The sequence below is a fragment of the Gopherus evgoodei genome, chromosome 7, assembly GCF_007399415.2.
Source record: "Gopherus evgoodei ecotype Sinaloan lineage chromosome 7, rGopEvg1_v1.p, whole genome shotgun sequence".
Classification (NCBI taxonomy): Eukaryota; Metazoa; Chordata; order Testudines; family Testudinidae; genus Gopherus; species Gopherus evgoodei.
Window position 1 is genome coordinate 121,696,303 of NC_044328.1, and position 16,507 is coordinate 121,712,809.

The 16,507-nt window shown below is 41.7% G+C and overlaps 1 protein-coding gene across 1 annotated transcript in view; it reads right to left on the reverse strand.

Annotated features, from left to right (window-relative positions):
- The window catches only part of LOC115655250, a 50,186-nt gene that overhangs the window by 18,290 nt on the left and 15,389 nt on the right, over positions 1-16,507 (reverse strand). The window contains exons 5-7 of the mRNA XM_030570494.1: positions 7,776-8,012; positions 6,717-6,759; positions 4,910-5,149 (exon numbers count right to left, since the gene is read on the reverse strand). Coding sequence (XP_030426354.1) covers positions 4,910-5,149; positions 6,717-6,759; positions 7,776-8,012 — 520 coding nt within the window. The remainder of the gene's footprint in view (positions 1-4,909; positions 5,150-6,716; positions 6,760-7,775; positions 8,013-16,507) is intronic.

Genomic DNA, 16,507 nt, shown 5'->3' on the forward strand with positions numbered 1-16,507 from the left:
CTTTTTTCAATATGTTGGGTAATGGGAAAACATTCATATGCTATAATACTTGCCAAAGCCCCCATAAAACTGATGAAAATTTGCATTGAAATCGACAGGTTTTATGACAAATTTTGCTGAAAACTCAAAAATCCCAAAATGCTGACCATCTCCATTGGCATATCTGCTTTTGCTTATATGCTAACAGACTTGGTCCATTAGTTGAAGAAGTAGAGTCTCATGCTTTTAGGTCCAAAAATCTGCCTTTCAGTCCATGCATATGACCCAACAACCAGGCTATTCATTCTTCAGCACCTTGGCGCCAATGTGCTAAGGTGCCAAAAATATCTCCTTTGAGGAGTAACTGGTACCCTACACCACTCAGGATTGTCCATTGACTTATGTTGGTTTGTCTCAAACCTTAATATATATGTAGCAAATGTAAACATATTCCTATGTTATCACTAGTCCTGCAATCCGATCTGTGGAGATGGACCCCTGTGCCTGCATGGAGTCTATCTGACTGCAGTGGAGATCCAGCCACATAGATAAAATTGCAGAATCGAGGCCTTACCTTGTATTCATAGGTATAAAGAAGATTTTTTCCCCAGAGTTCACGCTGTTTTACACTACACAGAATTTCATCAAGATCATTTTTGCCACCTCTTTTTTGCAACATTTCCCAGCATCCCGACTCCCACCAGTGGTGATACATTGCTAGAGTTCTTTTTCCCCTCGGCATAAAATAAAAGTGTTTTGCGACAAAATGAATAATATTTTTGCTGCAATGTAGCAATTGTGGAGAAGAGATATTAATAATTACTGTACCTTATCAAAGCCACACTCAAATCAGGAAATCCAATACCTAACATATGGGTCTGATCTCCCATTGATGTACCATGTAACTCCCATTAAAGTTAACAGGACTTGTGCCTATGCATCAGTATGAATAGTCCCCTTATAGGATCCAAGCATCACCTCAAATTAAGAAATTCTGTTTTCCCCAGGTACATATCCCCAGCTGCCATTAACGTTAATGGGAGTGATATGTGAGCATCTAGAGAAGGACTGAAATGTGGTTTCTCTTTAAAAATAGTCTACCAAATTTAGCCAGTACTAATCATATCCATTAAATTGCTCTAGAGCCTGAAAAGGTAAAGAACCCTCTTAAAATAATATACTAAAAAGAAAATTAAACAGTTAAAAATGTACTCAAAGTGGTAGCCCAGTTCTGAGCCTATAAATCCAAGACAATTCAGAGTTAAAGCTAAAGCCGTCTATTTAAGTCCTGATGCTTCTGCAGATGTTTGTTCAGATGAGCAATTTCAGGCACCTAAGCAGTCCTCATTGATTATGGTCATTCAACACACGAGGGCAGCAAGACTTCCCTGATGCACAAACTCACGGGAGTGTTTGCAGGATTGGGGGCCTTAAAATGTATGTTATGGGTCAGTTGATTGCAGAACTCTCTCAAAGCCCTAGATATGGCATGTATAATGTCAACAGACTCTGGTCGTTGGTGGGCAGGATCGAACCTGGGAGCATTGGAACTAAATGCATGAGCCTCTCCTGCACGAGCTAAAAGTCACATGTCTCTTAGCCAAACCTGTAGCAGACTCACCAATCTCTAGCTGGGTTATATACCACTAGAGGAAGGCAGAGCATCGCACAAAGCAGACATGGGTTACACACGCACTGCACATTGAACAGTTTTTTCTTCAACAGTGGATTAACTACACGGAGTTCGTGGAAACAGCTTTCCAGTTAAACCAGCCAAAGACACAGCTGGAAAGGAGTGAAGCCTTTGATTTAGTCCTCTGTGGCAGTGACTGTCTTGTTATGTGTGTATACATCTGCCCAGCACAAGCCAAAGACTGGGATTGCCATGTTTCTATGTCTAAAACTTGTTCTGGGGTGATGGCACCACTAATGAAGGCAGCCAAATGTTCCTTGATACACAATACACAAAATGCACAAATGTAAGGAACTCTTATGATTGATCTTTTCAGAATCTTTCAATGTGTATTCCAATGAGGTGATGATGCAGGGCAGTGTTTCTCAGCCTATCAAGCTGGTGATCCTTTCATTTGAAATTGAAAACTCCCTTACAAGTTTTACTTTTATTTTTATAGTAAGTGCATCTGTAATAAACTGTATAATTTACACAAGAATAAAGCTGGTCAGAAAATTTTCAACTCAATGATTTTCAGCTAAATATTCTGTTTCATCCAAGCCAAAAATGTTTCATGGAGACGTATTGATTTGGAACAAATTTGCAGTGGAAAGGTTGCTGGGGCCAGGATGGACTCTAGGGTCACTTCTGAGAGAGATTAAAAATCTGGACCATTTTGATACAAAAATGGACATTTTGGACACAATTCAGTTTTACAAACACTTTTTAAAAAATTGTTTTCATTCCAATGCAGGTCAAAAACAAATGTCAAAACTTCCAAATTGTGACAAAACTGAATTGTCATCCTCCAGCCAGTTCTGTTTGAAAGGTTGACAGTGAATTCTTTACCTTAAAGGGCAAGGATGTGTGGGGAGTGAGAGATGGAGGTTTTTCTCCTTGCTTTAGACTGTAATAAAAAACTTCATGCCTTACTACCACTCTGGTTGCTTTCTGTCAATCCCCTAGGAGACACAAACCCTTGGTTGAGAAACACTGGGCATCAGTTGAGGAAAGAATGAAACTCCTCTGCTGAAACTGTCCCAGAGAAATGTTAAACTCGGCATCCAAAAGGAGTTTGCCAACAGTCAAAGTGTCACATCTCCAACAAAGTCTCATGTTTCCCTCAAAATAACCCATTTTCTTCAGAATACCCTGCTTGATACATACAATCTAAGCGTGAAAGCATGCCCAAAAGGCTAGTTAACTTTCAAGGAGTAGCTATGGTGTTCCAGGATCCTATACCTTCGGTGCACAAGAACATGAAACTTTCTCAGGAAGGAAGAATGGGATATCTCAAGGACTTTGTTCTGATCTATAATGACCTACAGCTGAACTGCTCTGGATCCCACTAAAAAGTCAAAGATCCAATGACCAGACCCTATAATTAAAGCCTTACCATTAAACTGGTATTCAATGACCTAGGCAAAATGAGTCTCACATTATCTTTCTGCTGCATAAACTAGCACCTTTTTAACAGTCTTACTGGAGAGACCAAGGATGGTATAAACATGGAGTCTAAACCACTCCTTTCTCTGACAGAGATATGCCTTCAGGAAATGGCCTGAGGCACTATGGCGGGACAGTGGAAGGAAGTTTTATTGCCACCTCTTGCATTGTAACTGTTCTGCAGAAGAACCAAATGGATTATGGTGTTGCAATGCTGCAAACGTACTTTTCACAACCAATTTTCATTTTAGAAGGAAAATTTTTACTTCAGCTAATGCACCACAGAAAAGCTCACCTAGGTTCTCCCTGCAGTAGTATACAGTTTATTGCAATATCCATTTACACAAATATTAGAATATGGACCCAGATGGCAGCATCCCACTTTCCTGAATGAAGCTACATCTTTGATGACGTTGAAGAATCTGATGTAGCAGAAGGCTTGGATGTACTTTCACAAGAGGAATTCTAAAATGAGTGATACTTCATCTCTTTTCTCATTAAAACTCTGTTTCCAATTGTCTCTGTTTCCTTTATGAATATAGCTCAGCTTTATCATATTTGCAAATGTCTTTGGAAAGAAATTGAATTTTATGTCCTATTGTAGTAAGAAAAACACAAAATGTAAGTGGTTTGTGGAAGCTTTCACCTATTGTTTAGGATTTTACTTGTGATGTCATGTCAATATTGTGTTACTATATCTGACCTCTATGCTTTTCACTCATGCACGTTTTGAGGAAGTATGGCCAAAGTTTTCAAAAGTGACTACTGATGATTTTGGGTGTCTCTAAAAAAGATCGGCACTCAAAAATTAGGAGGCTAGATTTTCAGAAAGCTCTGGCTACCCTGGCCACTGAAAATCGGGACCTTTCAATGGGTCCCAAATTCGGCAACCAAAATCAGGCAGTCCTGAAAATCTTTTTTTTTCCAGTATGTTTATGTCTGGCATATGCCTCAAAGCTGATCCCCATTAAAAATGTCAGGTGTGATCAGCATTGCTTCTCTTCAGCCCCTTCCCTAGCTCCTCTCCTTACTTTCTGTCCTGTGAACAAATCATTCCTCAATGACGGCTACGCTATGATGCAGTGAGTGGAAGTAAAGGCACACTCACAAAGCCTGCAGCCTTTTCTCAGGCAAAATCCTCAGGAAAGGTAATGGGTTCTGAACAAAGACTTTGGCCCATAATTATTAGATATACAGGAGACAGATTCACGCCATAAGAAATATTATCCTATGCACCCAGGACATGTGGTCATGCGATTGGTTGTGTGTGTGAAAGGAGAAGCTGTGGTTGGGATATGTACTAAAGCGTGCATGGGCTGTGTCTGGTTTTTCTTTATTAGCTACATCTTAAGTGTCTTAGCTGCCACGTGATATAATGTCTGGCACACCTCTTTTTCTGGATGATTGATGTGTATTGTATACCACTTATTAATAAAAGATTGATATTCTCTGTGCCTGTCAGCCATGGCTCATTTTCCTTCAGGTATCCCGGATAAAGAGTTTTATATGGGGTAATTTGCTTTCCTGGTTGCACTTACTCTGTGAGGTAACACAAGCAGGCAATGTGACATTGGTTATTGCTTGCGGAGGCAGTGCTAAGATGCTGTGTGATGCGGCTATGGCATGTGTGTCCTATTTGGAAATTCTTTCCTTTGCTATTTGACTTATTTTGCATCAAAACGCAACACAAAATATTCTCCAACAGGCTGCCAGCTACGAAAGTTTAAAATAACAAAGCACACAGACATTACAGGTATGCGCACAGTAGAAGTGCACGTATAAGAGCAACCAGAGAATTAGTACACTGCTTACCTTTCAGGCTGAGCTCTTCTGCTACCACTTCTGCCTTTGCAAGTACCAGATCAACAATGGCAACCTTAGCTCCTGCTTCCCCTAATGCATGAGCAAAGGCTCTTCCTATTCCCTGGCCTCCACCTGTGACGTAGGCCACTTTGCCATCCAAACGCAGGCGATCAAGGATGTGACATCTTTTATAGCCCCAAAAGACATCATCTTTCACCAGTTCTTTCTGTAGCAAAACAGCACAATGCACTGAGGGTCAAAATTCAGTTATGTTAAATCCATTAACCTTCCCACCCACCCACCCACCCACACAAATCATAGAAAATTAGAGATGGAAGAGACCTCAGTAGGTCATCTAGTCCAACCCCCTGCCCAAGGCAGGACCAACACCAAACTAAATCATCCCAGCCAGGGCTTTGTCAAGCTGGGCCTTAAAAACCTCTAAGGAAGGAGATTCCACCACCTCCCTAGGTAACCCATTCCAGTGCTTCACCACTCTCCTAGTGAAATAGCTTTTCCTAATATCCAACCTAGACCTCCCCACTGTAACTTGAGACCATTGCTCCTTGTTCTGTCATCTGCCACCTCTGAAAACAGCCAAGCTCCATCCTCTTTGGAACCCCGCTTCAGGTAGTTGATGGCTGCTATCAAATCCCCCCTCACTCTTCTCCTCTGCAGACTAAATAAGTCCAGCTCTCTCAGCCTTTCCTTGCAAGTCATATGCCCCAGCCCCATAATCATTTTCAGTGCCCTCCGCTGGACTCTCTCCAATTTGTCCACATCCTTTCTGTAGTGCGGGGTCCAAAACTAGATGCAATACTCCAGATGTGGCCTCACCAATGCCGAATAGAGGGGAATAATCACTTCCCTCGATCTGCTGGCAATGCTCCTACTAATGCAGCCCAATATGCCATTAGCCCTCTTGGCAGCAAAGGCACACTGCTCAGGTGTGTTAGGGTGGGGGGTGGAATGTGCCGGGAGCTGTTCCTTCCTGCCCCATTACATTGGAGCAGAAGGTAGGATTGAAATCAGGCTGCCCAGTTCAGTGAAGTCCAAATGCCAGCAGAGCTCTCAGCTCCAGAGGGGGTATGGTGGGGCAAGGCAATGGGGCAGAATGGCTCTGCTCTGCTGCTGAAAATTTCACTGGATGCTCTAGTTACATAAGTGTAGGGTAGCACACTTCCCAATGAAGTCCCTTGCGTGCTCAGGGGTCATCATGAATGTTAAAGGCATAACACCTCCAAAGGAACAATGTACCTTCAACCCCTCCACTACAGTTATGTCTGTGGCTGGCCTGTGCAAGCTGACTTGGGCTCTTGGGGCTCAGGCTGAGGAGCTGTTTAACTGCAGTGTAGACGTTCAGGCTTGGGATGGGGCTGTAGGACCTGCAAGGTGGGAGGCTTTAATCTAGCGAACAGTGTGGGAGGGAAACTGGGTGCATATTGCATAGCGGACATGTAAAGGGATAGGGTAGGAGGGGGGAAATGGCAGGGTTACTGTAATCAATGATACAATGATATGAAGAGAACAGCTGGCTGCCCCATGGCACACTATAATTTATGATATGCCTCACTCCGATACTTTGATTCTTACTCTTTAGGCAATTACTGGGAAAAGTGATGCATGCAAGATCCATTCTTCAAAAGGGATTGTCTCTCTAATGGGTAAAGTGAAAACAAAGGGTGACATCCTGGCTCCAGTCAAATCACTGGGAATTTTGCTACTGACTTCAGCAAGGGCCGGGATTTCAGCCATGCTGCTTATGGAGAGAAAATACACACCTTTGATTCAATCACCCTATCTGCGTGTGCATGGCTCCTTCGGATGACACTCATTCCACCTTGCATAGGTAAAATAACCTGGAAAACACAAGTGTCCAAATCAACACTGAAACATTTCAACTTCAGGAGACATCACATTGGGCCTAAGCCAAAGCCCAGTGAACTATGTTGGAGAATGGACTTGGACTTCAGTGGGCTTTGGGCTAGGCCCATGCTGGGTATTATGGTGATTTTCTCTTTGCATGTTGCTCCCTGCACCTGGAAGTCCCTTCCTATTCCAATCTGACAGTCCTCCATGTTACCTCAGATTCCCATTCAAGACTCACTACTTTTACAAATACTAGATCAATAAAAATGCCATTTTGTCTTCCAGTTTTATAAACCAAAGACAGCCTCTGGGATTTCCAGTGCATCTGATTTTGATTGTCTAATGAGATTTTATGTTATTTGGGACTTGTACCAAGATCACTCTTGGAGCTTAATAATTAATAAACAAACAAACAAACTTTTAATACTCTCTGGACAATCTTACATACCACTGTTTATGTACTTCTGTATATTGCTTACATTTTACGCTCCACCACTATGATTGGCGGGTCTGAACTAGTGACCTGGTGTCATTGTCTAGATGGTAACCATACCTTAGTGAAAATGACACAGCATCTTGTAGACCCAACACCACTGTCCAAACACAAGAAAGGAAGATGTGCAGGCTCGGTACCAGGGTGACTTAGTGGTTAAGAGTAAATTTCAGGGCCTGGACAGTTAAAGAGTCAAAGACCCTCTTCAGCAATTGAAGGCAATTGTTCTTGATAACAAAATTGAGCATGATGATGCACAGTATGAACCATCTGGATCTAGTAAATCATGCTTAGTGTTCCACTGAGTGAATAATATAATGACTCTTTTTTGGTTCTCTTGCATACACCGCTGGAACTGACCAAAGTATTTTTCTAGCATGGCCACTACTGTAGGGAATAGATAGCAAGAGTGAGACAGCCTACTTCCAGACTCTTAAAAAACAATACTGCTGAAGCAATTTCATAGATGCTTACAATATCAATATAACCCTTAACTAATTGGATAACACTAACCTGCTCAACACGAGGGTCTGAATTAATTACATTATTTAAGTTTCTGACAGCTAATATATTTTCATCAGATATGTTCTCCAGGTAGACTTGTCCTTTCATGAGAGTATTCTCCACACAGATCACTCCATCCATTCTCAGCAAGTGGTTATCCATGACAAAGTTGTAGTAGTTAACAGCATTTCTTTGAGCAGCATCAATAAAAACTATATCAAAGTGCTCACCCACAGCCACTAACTCCTGGAGAAAAATAAATGATGTAAAAAGTACTGTTTCTATGCAGGTGGAGGGTCTTGGAACTTACATATGAAATACATGAAAAACACCTAACAGAAAATACTATTTTAAAGTAATATTTCTAATCAAAGGTCATTTCTGCTTGAAAGCAACTTTTTGATTTACAGCAAGCAAGGTAGAACTCGTTGAGATGCTTCTGTATACAAGTTGCCATAGCTATCTAAATACTATCTATCCACACAGATAGGTCAAGCCCTTCAAATTCCCCCTACCAGTGCCAGTACCCACATCTGTGTGAACAACTGAATCCACAATCTTTTAATACCTCAAAGTACCACATTCCCAGCTGTTTATGGGTGCTTGTGATGCAAGGCAGAGCAAATACAAATCAAGATCTCTTGCACTGGCTTAGAGCAGGGGTCGGCAACCTTTCAGAAGTGCTGTGCCGAGTCTTCATTTATTCATTCTGATTTAAGGTTTCATGTGCCAGTAACACATTTTAACATTTTTAGAAGATCTGTCTATAATATATAACTAAACTATTGTTGTATTTAAAGTAAATAAGGTTTTTAAAATGTTTAAGAAACTTCATTTAAAATGATATTAAAATGCAGAGCCCCCCGACTGGCGGCCAGGACCTGGGCAGTGTGAGTGCCATTGAAAATCAGCTCACTTGCCGCCTTCGTTACACGTGCCATAGGTTGCCTACCCCTGGCTTAGAGGCACATCTGTACCTCCTCACTGTGAGGTGTGCCTGCATTTATATTCAATACATTTGATAAAACTGCATCTAGCAGGGAATATATGATGGAATTTTCACACATGCTCAGTGTTGACTTAACTCTATTGAAGTCAACAAGAATTTTACTATGGACTTCAATGGCAGCAGAGTTAGGCCAATGCTGAATGTAGCAATACACAACAAGGAAAATATTTTTGAAGAGAATTTAAAAAAAACAACTCTACCATTTTATTTTGATCACCACCATATACCGAGCAGATATTTGCACTGAGCTCTCCACAAGACCCCTGGCTTTTTTCCTGAGTGTATTCAGTTGTTTGTAGAAAGCAGTAATGTGCAAGAGTAGTTAAAATTATTTGTTCTAATGTGCATCTCCTTGTACATGTGAACAACAGATTTCTTCTGCCAACATGCTGCTCAGCTACCTAGCTCTGGTAGGTCCCCCTGGACTTAGATACAGTCTTCTCTACTCTTAACTAACCTAAATAATTTTGAGTCATCTGCAAAATGTTGCTACCTCACTGTTTACTCTTGTTTCCAGATTATTAATGCACAATCATCTCACTGTTCAACTTTATACTATATTGAACACTGATCGTTTGTTCCTAGCTCTTTGATTCTTTCTCCTAGCCAGATTCTGATCCAGGACAAGACTGTGCCTCTCACCCATGATTCTCAGTTCCTTTTATAGCATCTCTAATGGTTTTTTTGAATGAGGTAGTGACCATGCTGCCATGGAGCCTAGAGGAAGTTCAAAGGCACAGTGTAATGGCCCTTGCCTCTAGTAGCTCCCTAGAGGCTACTACAGGTCTTGGGAGATTTCTGGGTTTAGGAATGAACCCTGTCCACTTCCAAGGGTGAGCAAATCCCTCTGCCTCCCACCAGAAGAACTGGGAGGAATTGCAGAGGGTACAATAACCTGAACAGAAGACCCCTCACATACGTAACTTTTGTTGCTCTGGGTTACAGCACAGACACCTATACAGAATATAAAAGAATCAAATCCTCAGGATTGGATGCCACATACCTAAAAGTGATGAAGAAATTTAAGAATGAAGCAGCTAAATTGCTCCCCAAAATATGCAATCTCATTAAAATAAATGATTGTTATAGAGCAGTGGTCTCCAAAGTGGAGGATCCTTCAGGGTGCATGGCAGGAGGAGCACCACTGGAGCAGCGCCGCTCTCCTCCACACCCTCGGCAGTCAGGGTATTTTTTTGCGCTTTGATAGTTTGTCCAGGAGCAGAGGATGTGTGCTCAAAATTTTTTTTACTGATGGGGTGTATGATCAAAAATGTTTGGAGACCACTGTTATAGAGGATGCTGATACTGATTATGATGATTGATGACCAGGTGGGTGGTCTTATAGATTACCTGTGTGGTGACTGCTGCCCTCTCTGCCCAGAAAGCTGCTCTGGGACACTCAGAATTTAATCTGGGGCCATTTGATCTGCAGCTGCATGTGTTTCAACAATGCAACATTTCACCCATCTACCTAGAGCAGATTTAAATTCTTTTAAACCTTGGCATTTAGACTAAAAGGAGACTAATGATGTTTCCCTGGACTGATTGTTTCTATCCCAGTAAATCTTAACAGCACTTCTCATCTCCAGCTTTTTCTCTGTCATGTTAAGACTTTGGGCAAAATGAGGAAAAGCGATATCCTGTGATGTATGAAAGGAAGAGTTAACCTTAGTAACAAATGACTTTGAAGTATGAAGTATTGGCTTATCCTCCTGGAATATGTAGCAAGGTTCATGTCTTCTGGTAGAGGTTTCAGAAACTCTTCTGAAAAGGTGATTTGGACCATCAAGCATGTATTTATGGTGAGAAAATATGGGAAATTAGATAACTCCAATGCAGATGGATGAGTTATGAAAGCTCAACGCACCATGGTCTGGTCAGAGGTCAGGAAGATAAGCCTTATTGTTAGTATGGATAGACACACTGCTATAAGGCACTTAGATAGCATTGGAATGTCTACCAGAGACATGCTTGAGCTTATATTTATGACACTTTTTACTGTTGCAATATAAGATATCAGATGTAATTGCAGGAGATCTTAAGATCAAATCTAGGCTATTTTGTAATAAATCCAGGAGATCTGGGTTATATGGTTTCCTGGAGGTGATCTTGTTATCTTAACACTAATAAGAGACTTTGACTATACTCCTACATAGGCCGAAGTAGTGGGAGGTCTGTGGGAGGCTAGGAAGGTCACTGTTATTTTGGGAAAGTATCTCATCTTGTTTAGGCTTGTTACTCAGTAGCCAAGCAGTCAGGTTCAGGTAATCTGGGGAGGGAAAGAGGAGCAATCCTTTGAATAAGAGCTTGCTGGGAGGATAGATTGAAGGTCCCTTGAAAATTCCACTAGGTCTGAGAACCATAGCCAGTTTGGGTTGACTAGAATAACCATTGTTTCCTCCTTTTTGATTTTTCAAATTACCCTTCTTGCTACAGGAGGAAGACATGCAGAAGTGGATTTAGCCTTCTCTGGGCCAGAGCATCTGTCCTCAATGATTTCTGGTTTGCTTCCCTAGTGAAGAAAAAGCTTTTTGGCATTTTTTACTGAAATAGGTCTACCTGGGGATTGCCTAGTGCCTTGGATATCAACTGGATTTATTCATGATTCAGATATCAGTCTGAGATCGTTACCTGCTGACAATTTATCTGCCTTTGTGATCCCTTCTATGTGGAATGACCTGTTGGAACAGCTCAGGTTATTTAGGTCACTAGCTTAGGGACAGATATAGTTATTCTTTCTCGTGTCTTAGTCCAGAGGAATCCATGAAATTCCTTCTTGCTCAGTCTTCCCTATAGCGTAATCTCTGTGCATGAGATCAGAAGACACAAGAGCTGGCAATAAAGATACATGGATGACACTCACTTTTGTGTCACTGCGGCTCTGTATTTCAGTGATCATCTCCTGCCTGGGGGGACTGTGGCCCTGTCGGTCTCTGATGAAGCTTTGGAGAGGAGAGAGGATGCAGAGACCTCAACAAGCCATCCAGTCTCTCACCCCCTTCCACTGGCAGAGTGAGTCCTATGGGCAGGGAGCAGTTGTGGCTAAGATCCCCTGAAAGGTACCACTTAGCCATTGGCTGGTTCTATTTGGGCAGGATTTAAACAGAGAGAAGGAGCTTAGTGTAAGCTCTGTTTGGGGAGCAATGCACACAAAATATTGGTACTGTAAGGGAGTATCATAAACCTAGTCCCAGATTTGGACCTTAGCGTCCAAAATATGGGGGTTAGCATGAAAACCTCCAAGCTTAGTTACCAGCTTGGACCTGGTAAAGCTGCCACCACCCAAAAAATTAGAGTGTTTTGGGGCACTCTGGTCCCCCAAAAAACCTTCCCTGGGGACCCCAAGACCCAAATCCCTTGAGTCTCCCAACAAAGGGAAATAAACCTTTTCCCTTCCCCCCTCCAGGTGTTCCTGGAGAGATACACAGAAGCAAGCTCCGTGAATCTAAACAGAGGGAGTCCACCCTCTTTATTTCCAGTCCTGGAAACACAAGCACTTCCCTCTTCACCCAGAGGGAATGCAAAGTCAGGCTAGTAAATCTAACACACACAGATTTCCCCCTGACTTCTTCCTCCCACCAATTCCTTGGTGAGCTGCAGACTCAATTCCCTGGAGTTCCTCACTAAAGAAAAACTCCAACAGGTCTTAAAAGAAAGCTTTATATAAAAAGAAAGAAAAATACATAAAAATGGTCCCTCTGTATTAAGGTGACAAATACAGGGTCAATTGCTTAAAAGAATATTGAATAAACAGCCTTATTCAAAAGAATACAATTCAAAGCACTCCAGCAACTATAGACATGTAAATACAAAAGAAAAAAACAATAACCCTTATTGTTTTTATGAACTCTGTACTCACAACTTGGAAACAGAAGATTAGAAAGCAGGAAATAGAAATCCTCTCATAGCTGAGAGAGCATTCAGGCAGAAGACCAAGAACAAAGGACTCCCACACAAAGTTCCCTCCACCCAGAATTGAAAAAATCCTGTTTCCTGATTGGTCCTCTGGTCAGGTGCTTCAGATACTTCTTTCCAGGTGAAAGAGACATTAACCCTTAGCTATCTGTTTATGACAGGGAGCGGATAGGATTGGGGAGTGGGGGGGAATTCTTCTCACTGTCATCCCCAGAAGTATCTTTAAAATATGGGATTGCAATGGGTAGAGAAGGGCTGTGGCCCAACCCAGGACCCCTTGGGCAGTCTGACCTGTCTTTTACTATTTGCAGGAAGAGAGGTGCAGCCCAAGTATCTTGGACTAGGTGAGAGGCTGAGAACCAGAAGGAAATCATCCGTCTGCAAAACATTCGACTGAAACCCATTTGGGGACAATTTCTGTGCAATCCCCGTCTCTCTGCTACAGAAGCATCAAGACAAATTGTCTTAATCCAGAGTTAGTTTGGCTGCCTGCAATTATTGTTTTTTTCTTACAGTAAATAACTATTTCTTTTTTTTAAAAATCATAGAACTGTGTAGTGTATTGAAAGTACGCTGGAAGACAACATGTTAAAGAGCATAGAACTATTGCTAGTTACAGCAAAAAAAAAATTAGAGACAAGACACCCTGAATGAGCAAATGAATGAATCTTCCACCAAATCTTATTTAAAATCTGATGTAGTCTTGATTGGAACCACGGCTCACTGCAAATACCTCCAGACTCGCTCAGCAGAATGACTGTACAGTTTCTTTGATATGGATCGTATAGTCAGTATATTCTAATAAAGATAAACTCCAAACTCATTACCTTTGATACACCTTGTTCTTGACCTAAATGTAATAGTAATTTTTCCTTAGGGTACATGATATACATGAAAAAGTTCAACTTCCTTTTAAAACACCATTAGAATATTTTACTGTATGTGGACATACACTCTGGTTACTCCTAAATGCTATTCTATTGAGTACAGTTTATATTCACTGGCAAAGCTAAATCTCAGGGGAAGCTAGAGAGGGAATGCAATTTCTAGTAATAACAGCTCACAACAGTGAATACTATCCACTTATCCCCACAATTTCCAGCTATTTTGGACTCCTTTCTGAATTAACCTTTCATATCAAAAGGAGCAATTCTGCACACTAGAGACTCCGACACAATTTCATGCATAATTTATTCACTCAGTTCAACATTAAACGCAGAGTCCTTGACTTTGTCAAGGTGGATTCTGTTGGCAGACTTCACAAGCAGCAAAACAGGAGAAATGAGATCTGCAACTCAACCTATTCACCTATTCTCTCTAGTAAAGAGGCGGGGGGTGGGGAGGGAGAAAAAACCCGACATGGTTGCACAATGCCCTGCAATCAGCGCAATCTTCTGCAAGCACGTTATTTTTTTACGATGTATTTTAGATTTTGAGACGGACATAACAAAAACAACAGACTTGAATCATTTCCCCTGCACGTTGCATTCACCTTGGGCCCGATCCTGCATTCTTTATTCAACAAAAACTCCCCCATAAGCCAACGGGAGTTTTGTATGCAGGATTGGGCTCATTATGTACAACCCTTGCATATGTGTGAAGGCATGTTATTCAGCTAGAATACCACACATCCGAGTATTTTTTTGAAAGGGCTTTGTTTGGAAATGATTCTGGAGTGTCAATGTGAGCATCAGAAGTCTGAACACAAAAAAGGGAAGCTTCCATGCTTATTTCAAAAGAGTTTAAAATTATTGAAGTCGTGCATACATGTATGCAATGTACCTCTTTTTTCCCCCAGTCGGAAAGAAATGTATTTTTGGTCATTCATCTGTACCAAATTCAGGACCTAAGAGACTGATTTTTCATGCAAGTAAGAGGATTGAGAACACCTCATGCTAGGCTACCACTGCCTTTTGCTGCCTATTTTCACTTGCACCTCAAGCAGGTTTGAACCAAGTATTCAAATGTGAAAAGGCTATTGCATTACTATTATAATACAGTATGCCTCTTCCATGGACAGATTTGTATATGCCAGCTACCTGCAGGAGGTAGGTCCCTACATAGCCGGAGAATCCATTCAGAAGTGGTAGCTACATTTCTAGGAAAGATTTTACTGCACTGCACATAAAGAGCTGCAGGTGAGAAGAAGTAGCCCAAATGCATTAACAAACATGCAGCTTTTCACCATAAGCAGCATGTCTATCTCAGGTCCTGCTCCAGCGAAGCACTTAAACATGTGCTTAACTCTAAGCTTATGAGTACACCCATTAACTTCAGTGGGAGTACTATGCTAATCTAAATACTGTACAACCTGGTAGCGTTCTGAGGCATGAATGGAATATATAGTGCTCAGAAAATATGCCAAGCAGTCCTATTAAAGATGACTTCAGCATGCATGATGTATCTTCCCAGTGTTGGTGGCATGTAGTGTTCACAGAGTTGATTTCTACCTGCAGTGCTGAGCAAAACAAAGTCATGCAATAGGATGTGCAGAGCAGGTAATCTTTGACAAAGGGACTAAGTAACTTGCTACATTTATATGTCTAAGTAACTAGAGGGAGAGGCTTTGGGAAGCCTGCATGGCAGGATATATGTATCTTCTGTGCTCTGCTGCTCTGCTGCATGGAAGCTCCGTCACAGCAGTAGAGAGGGCTCTGGGGATGGGGTGAATTAGGAAAGCTGTGGGAGCATGTCCAGTAGGGATGACCTATATGGATCAAATTTGCTGAATAACTGTGGGCACAGTTCCTGTGGAGACTATTGCAGATTATGGGCCACAGTAACATTCAAGGAGAATTTTTTTTGCCACTCTATGACTTGGGAGTCAGAACGATTCTGTCTCCCATGACCCCTGTGGAGCATCTGTGAAGAAAACTAATTTATTGGGGCTCTGCCACGGAAGAGCATTTGGGCTGAGCTTTCATCTCTTCATAAGTTTAAGACCATAAGGGATCATTACATCATCTAGTCTGACCTCCCACATATCAAGACATTAAAATTCACCCAGAAAATCCTATGCTGAGCCCAATGACTTGCTAAACTAAAGCATTTTAGCTCTCAGGAGACTCATCTATTGTGCACCACCAGCAGAGGACAGGAAAGAGACTTAGGCAACATCAGAGCCCAATGTCACCAGAAGGGAACTGATTAGGTGACATATGTCCTGATGATCCTACCAGGCAACCCATGCTACATTCTCCGTAGGGAAACAGAAAACTCCCAGTGTTGTCAGCCCATCTGACCCACAGGAAAATTCCTGGTGATCAGTTAGACCCTGAGCACATGAGCACAACACACCGATCAGGCACCTAAGACAGTGGATTCTCCATACTATCTCAGAGCACCGGTTCACCACAACAATTTCTATTTCTAAGGTTAAAAGGAAGAAGCCAGCACTCATCCCATTGAGCACCTGTGTAAGGTACACAGATATCTGACCACTTCAATAGAAGAACAACATAACAAAAAACATCTTTTGGCTCTAAGAAGTCAACTTGAGCTGCACATAGGCATTTTCAGCTCTAGTTTTTACAGATTTACCTAAAAACGTCACTGGGATTTTCACAGCTGCCCAATGGAGATTAGAGGCACAACTCATCAATTTCAAAAGGCATTGGGCACCTAAACCCACCCCGTTTTTTATAAAATGTAATATCTTTTCCATTAAAAATATGTTACTGTCATTACTGCTGAACCTTAAACAGTTTTTTCTCCATGTACATAAGAACGGACATTCTGGGTCAGACCAATGGTCCATCCAGCCCAGTATCCTGTCTGCCGACAGTGGCCAATGCCAGGTGCTTCAGAGGAAATTAAC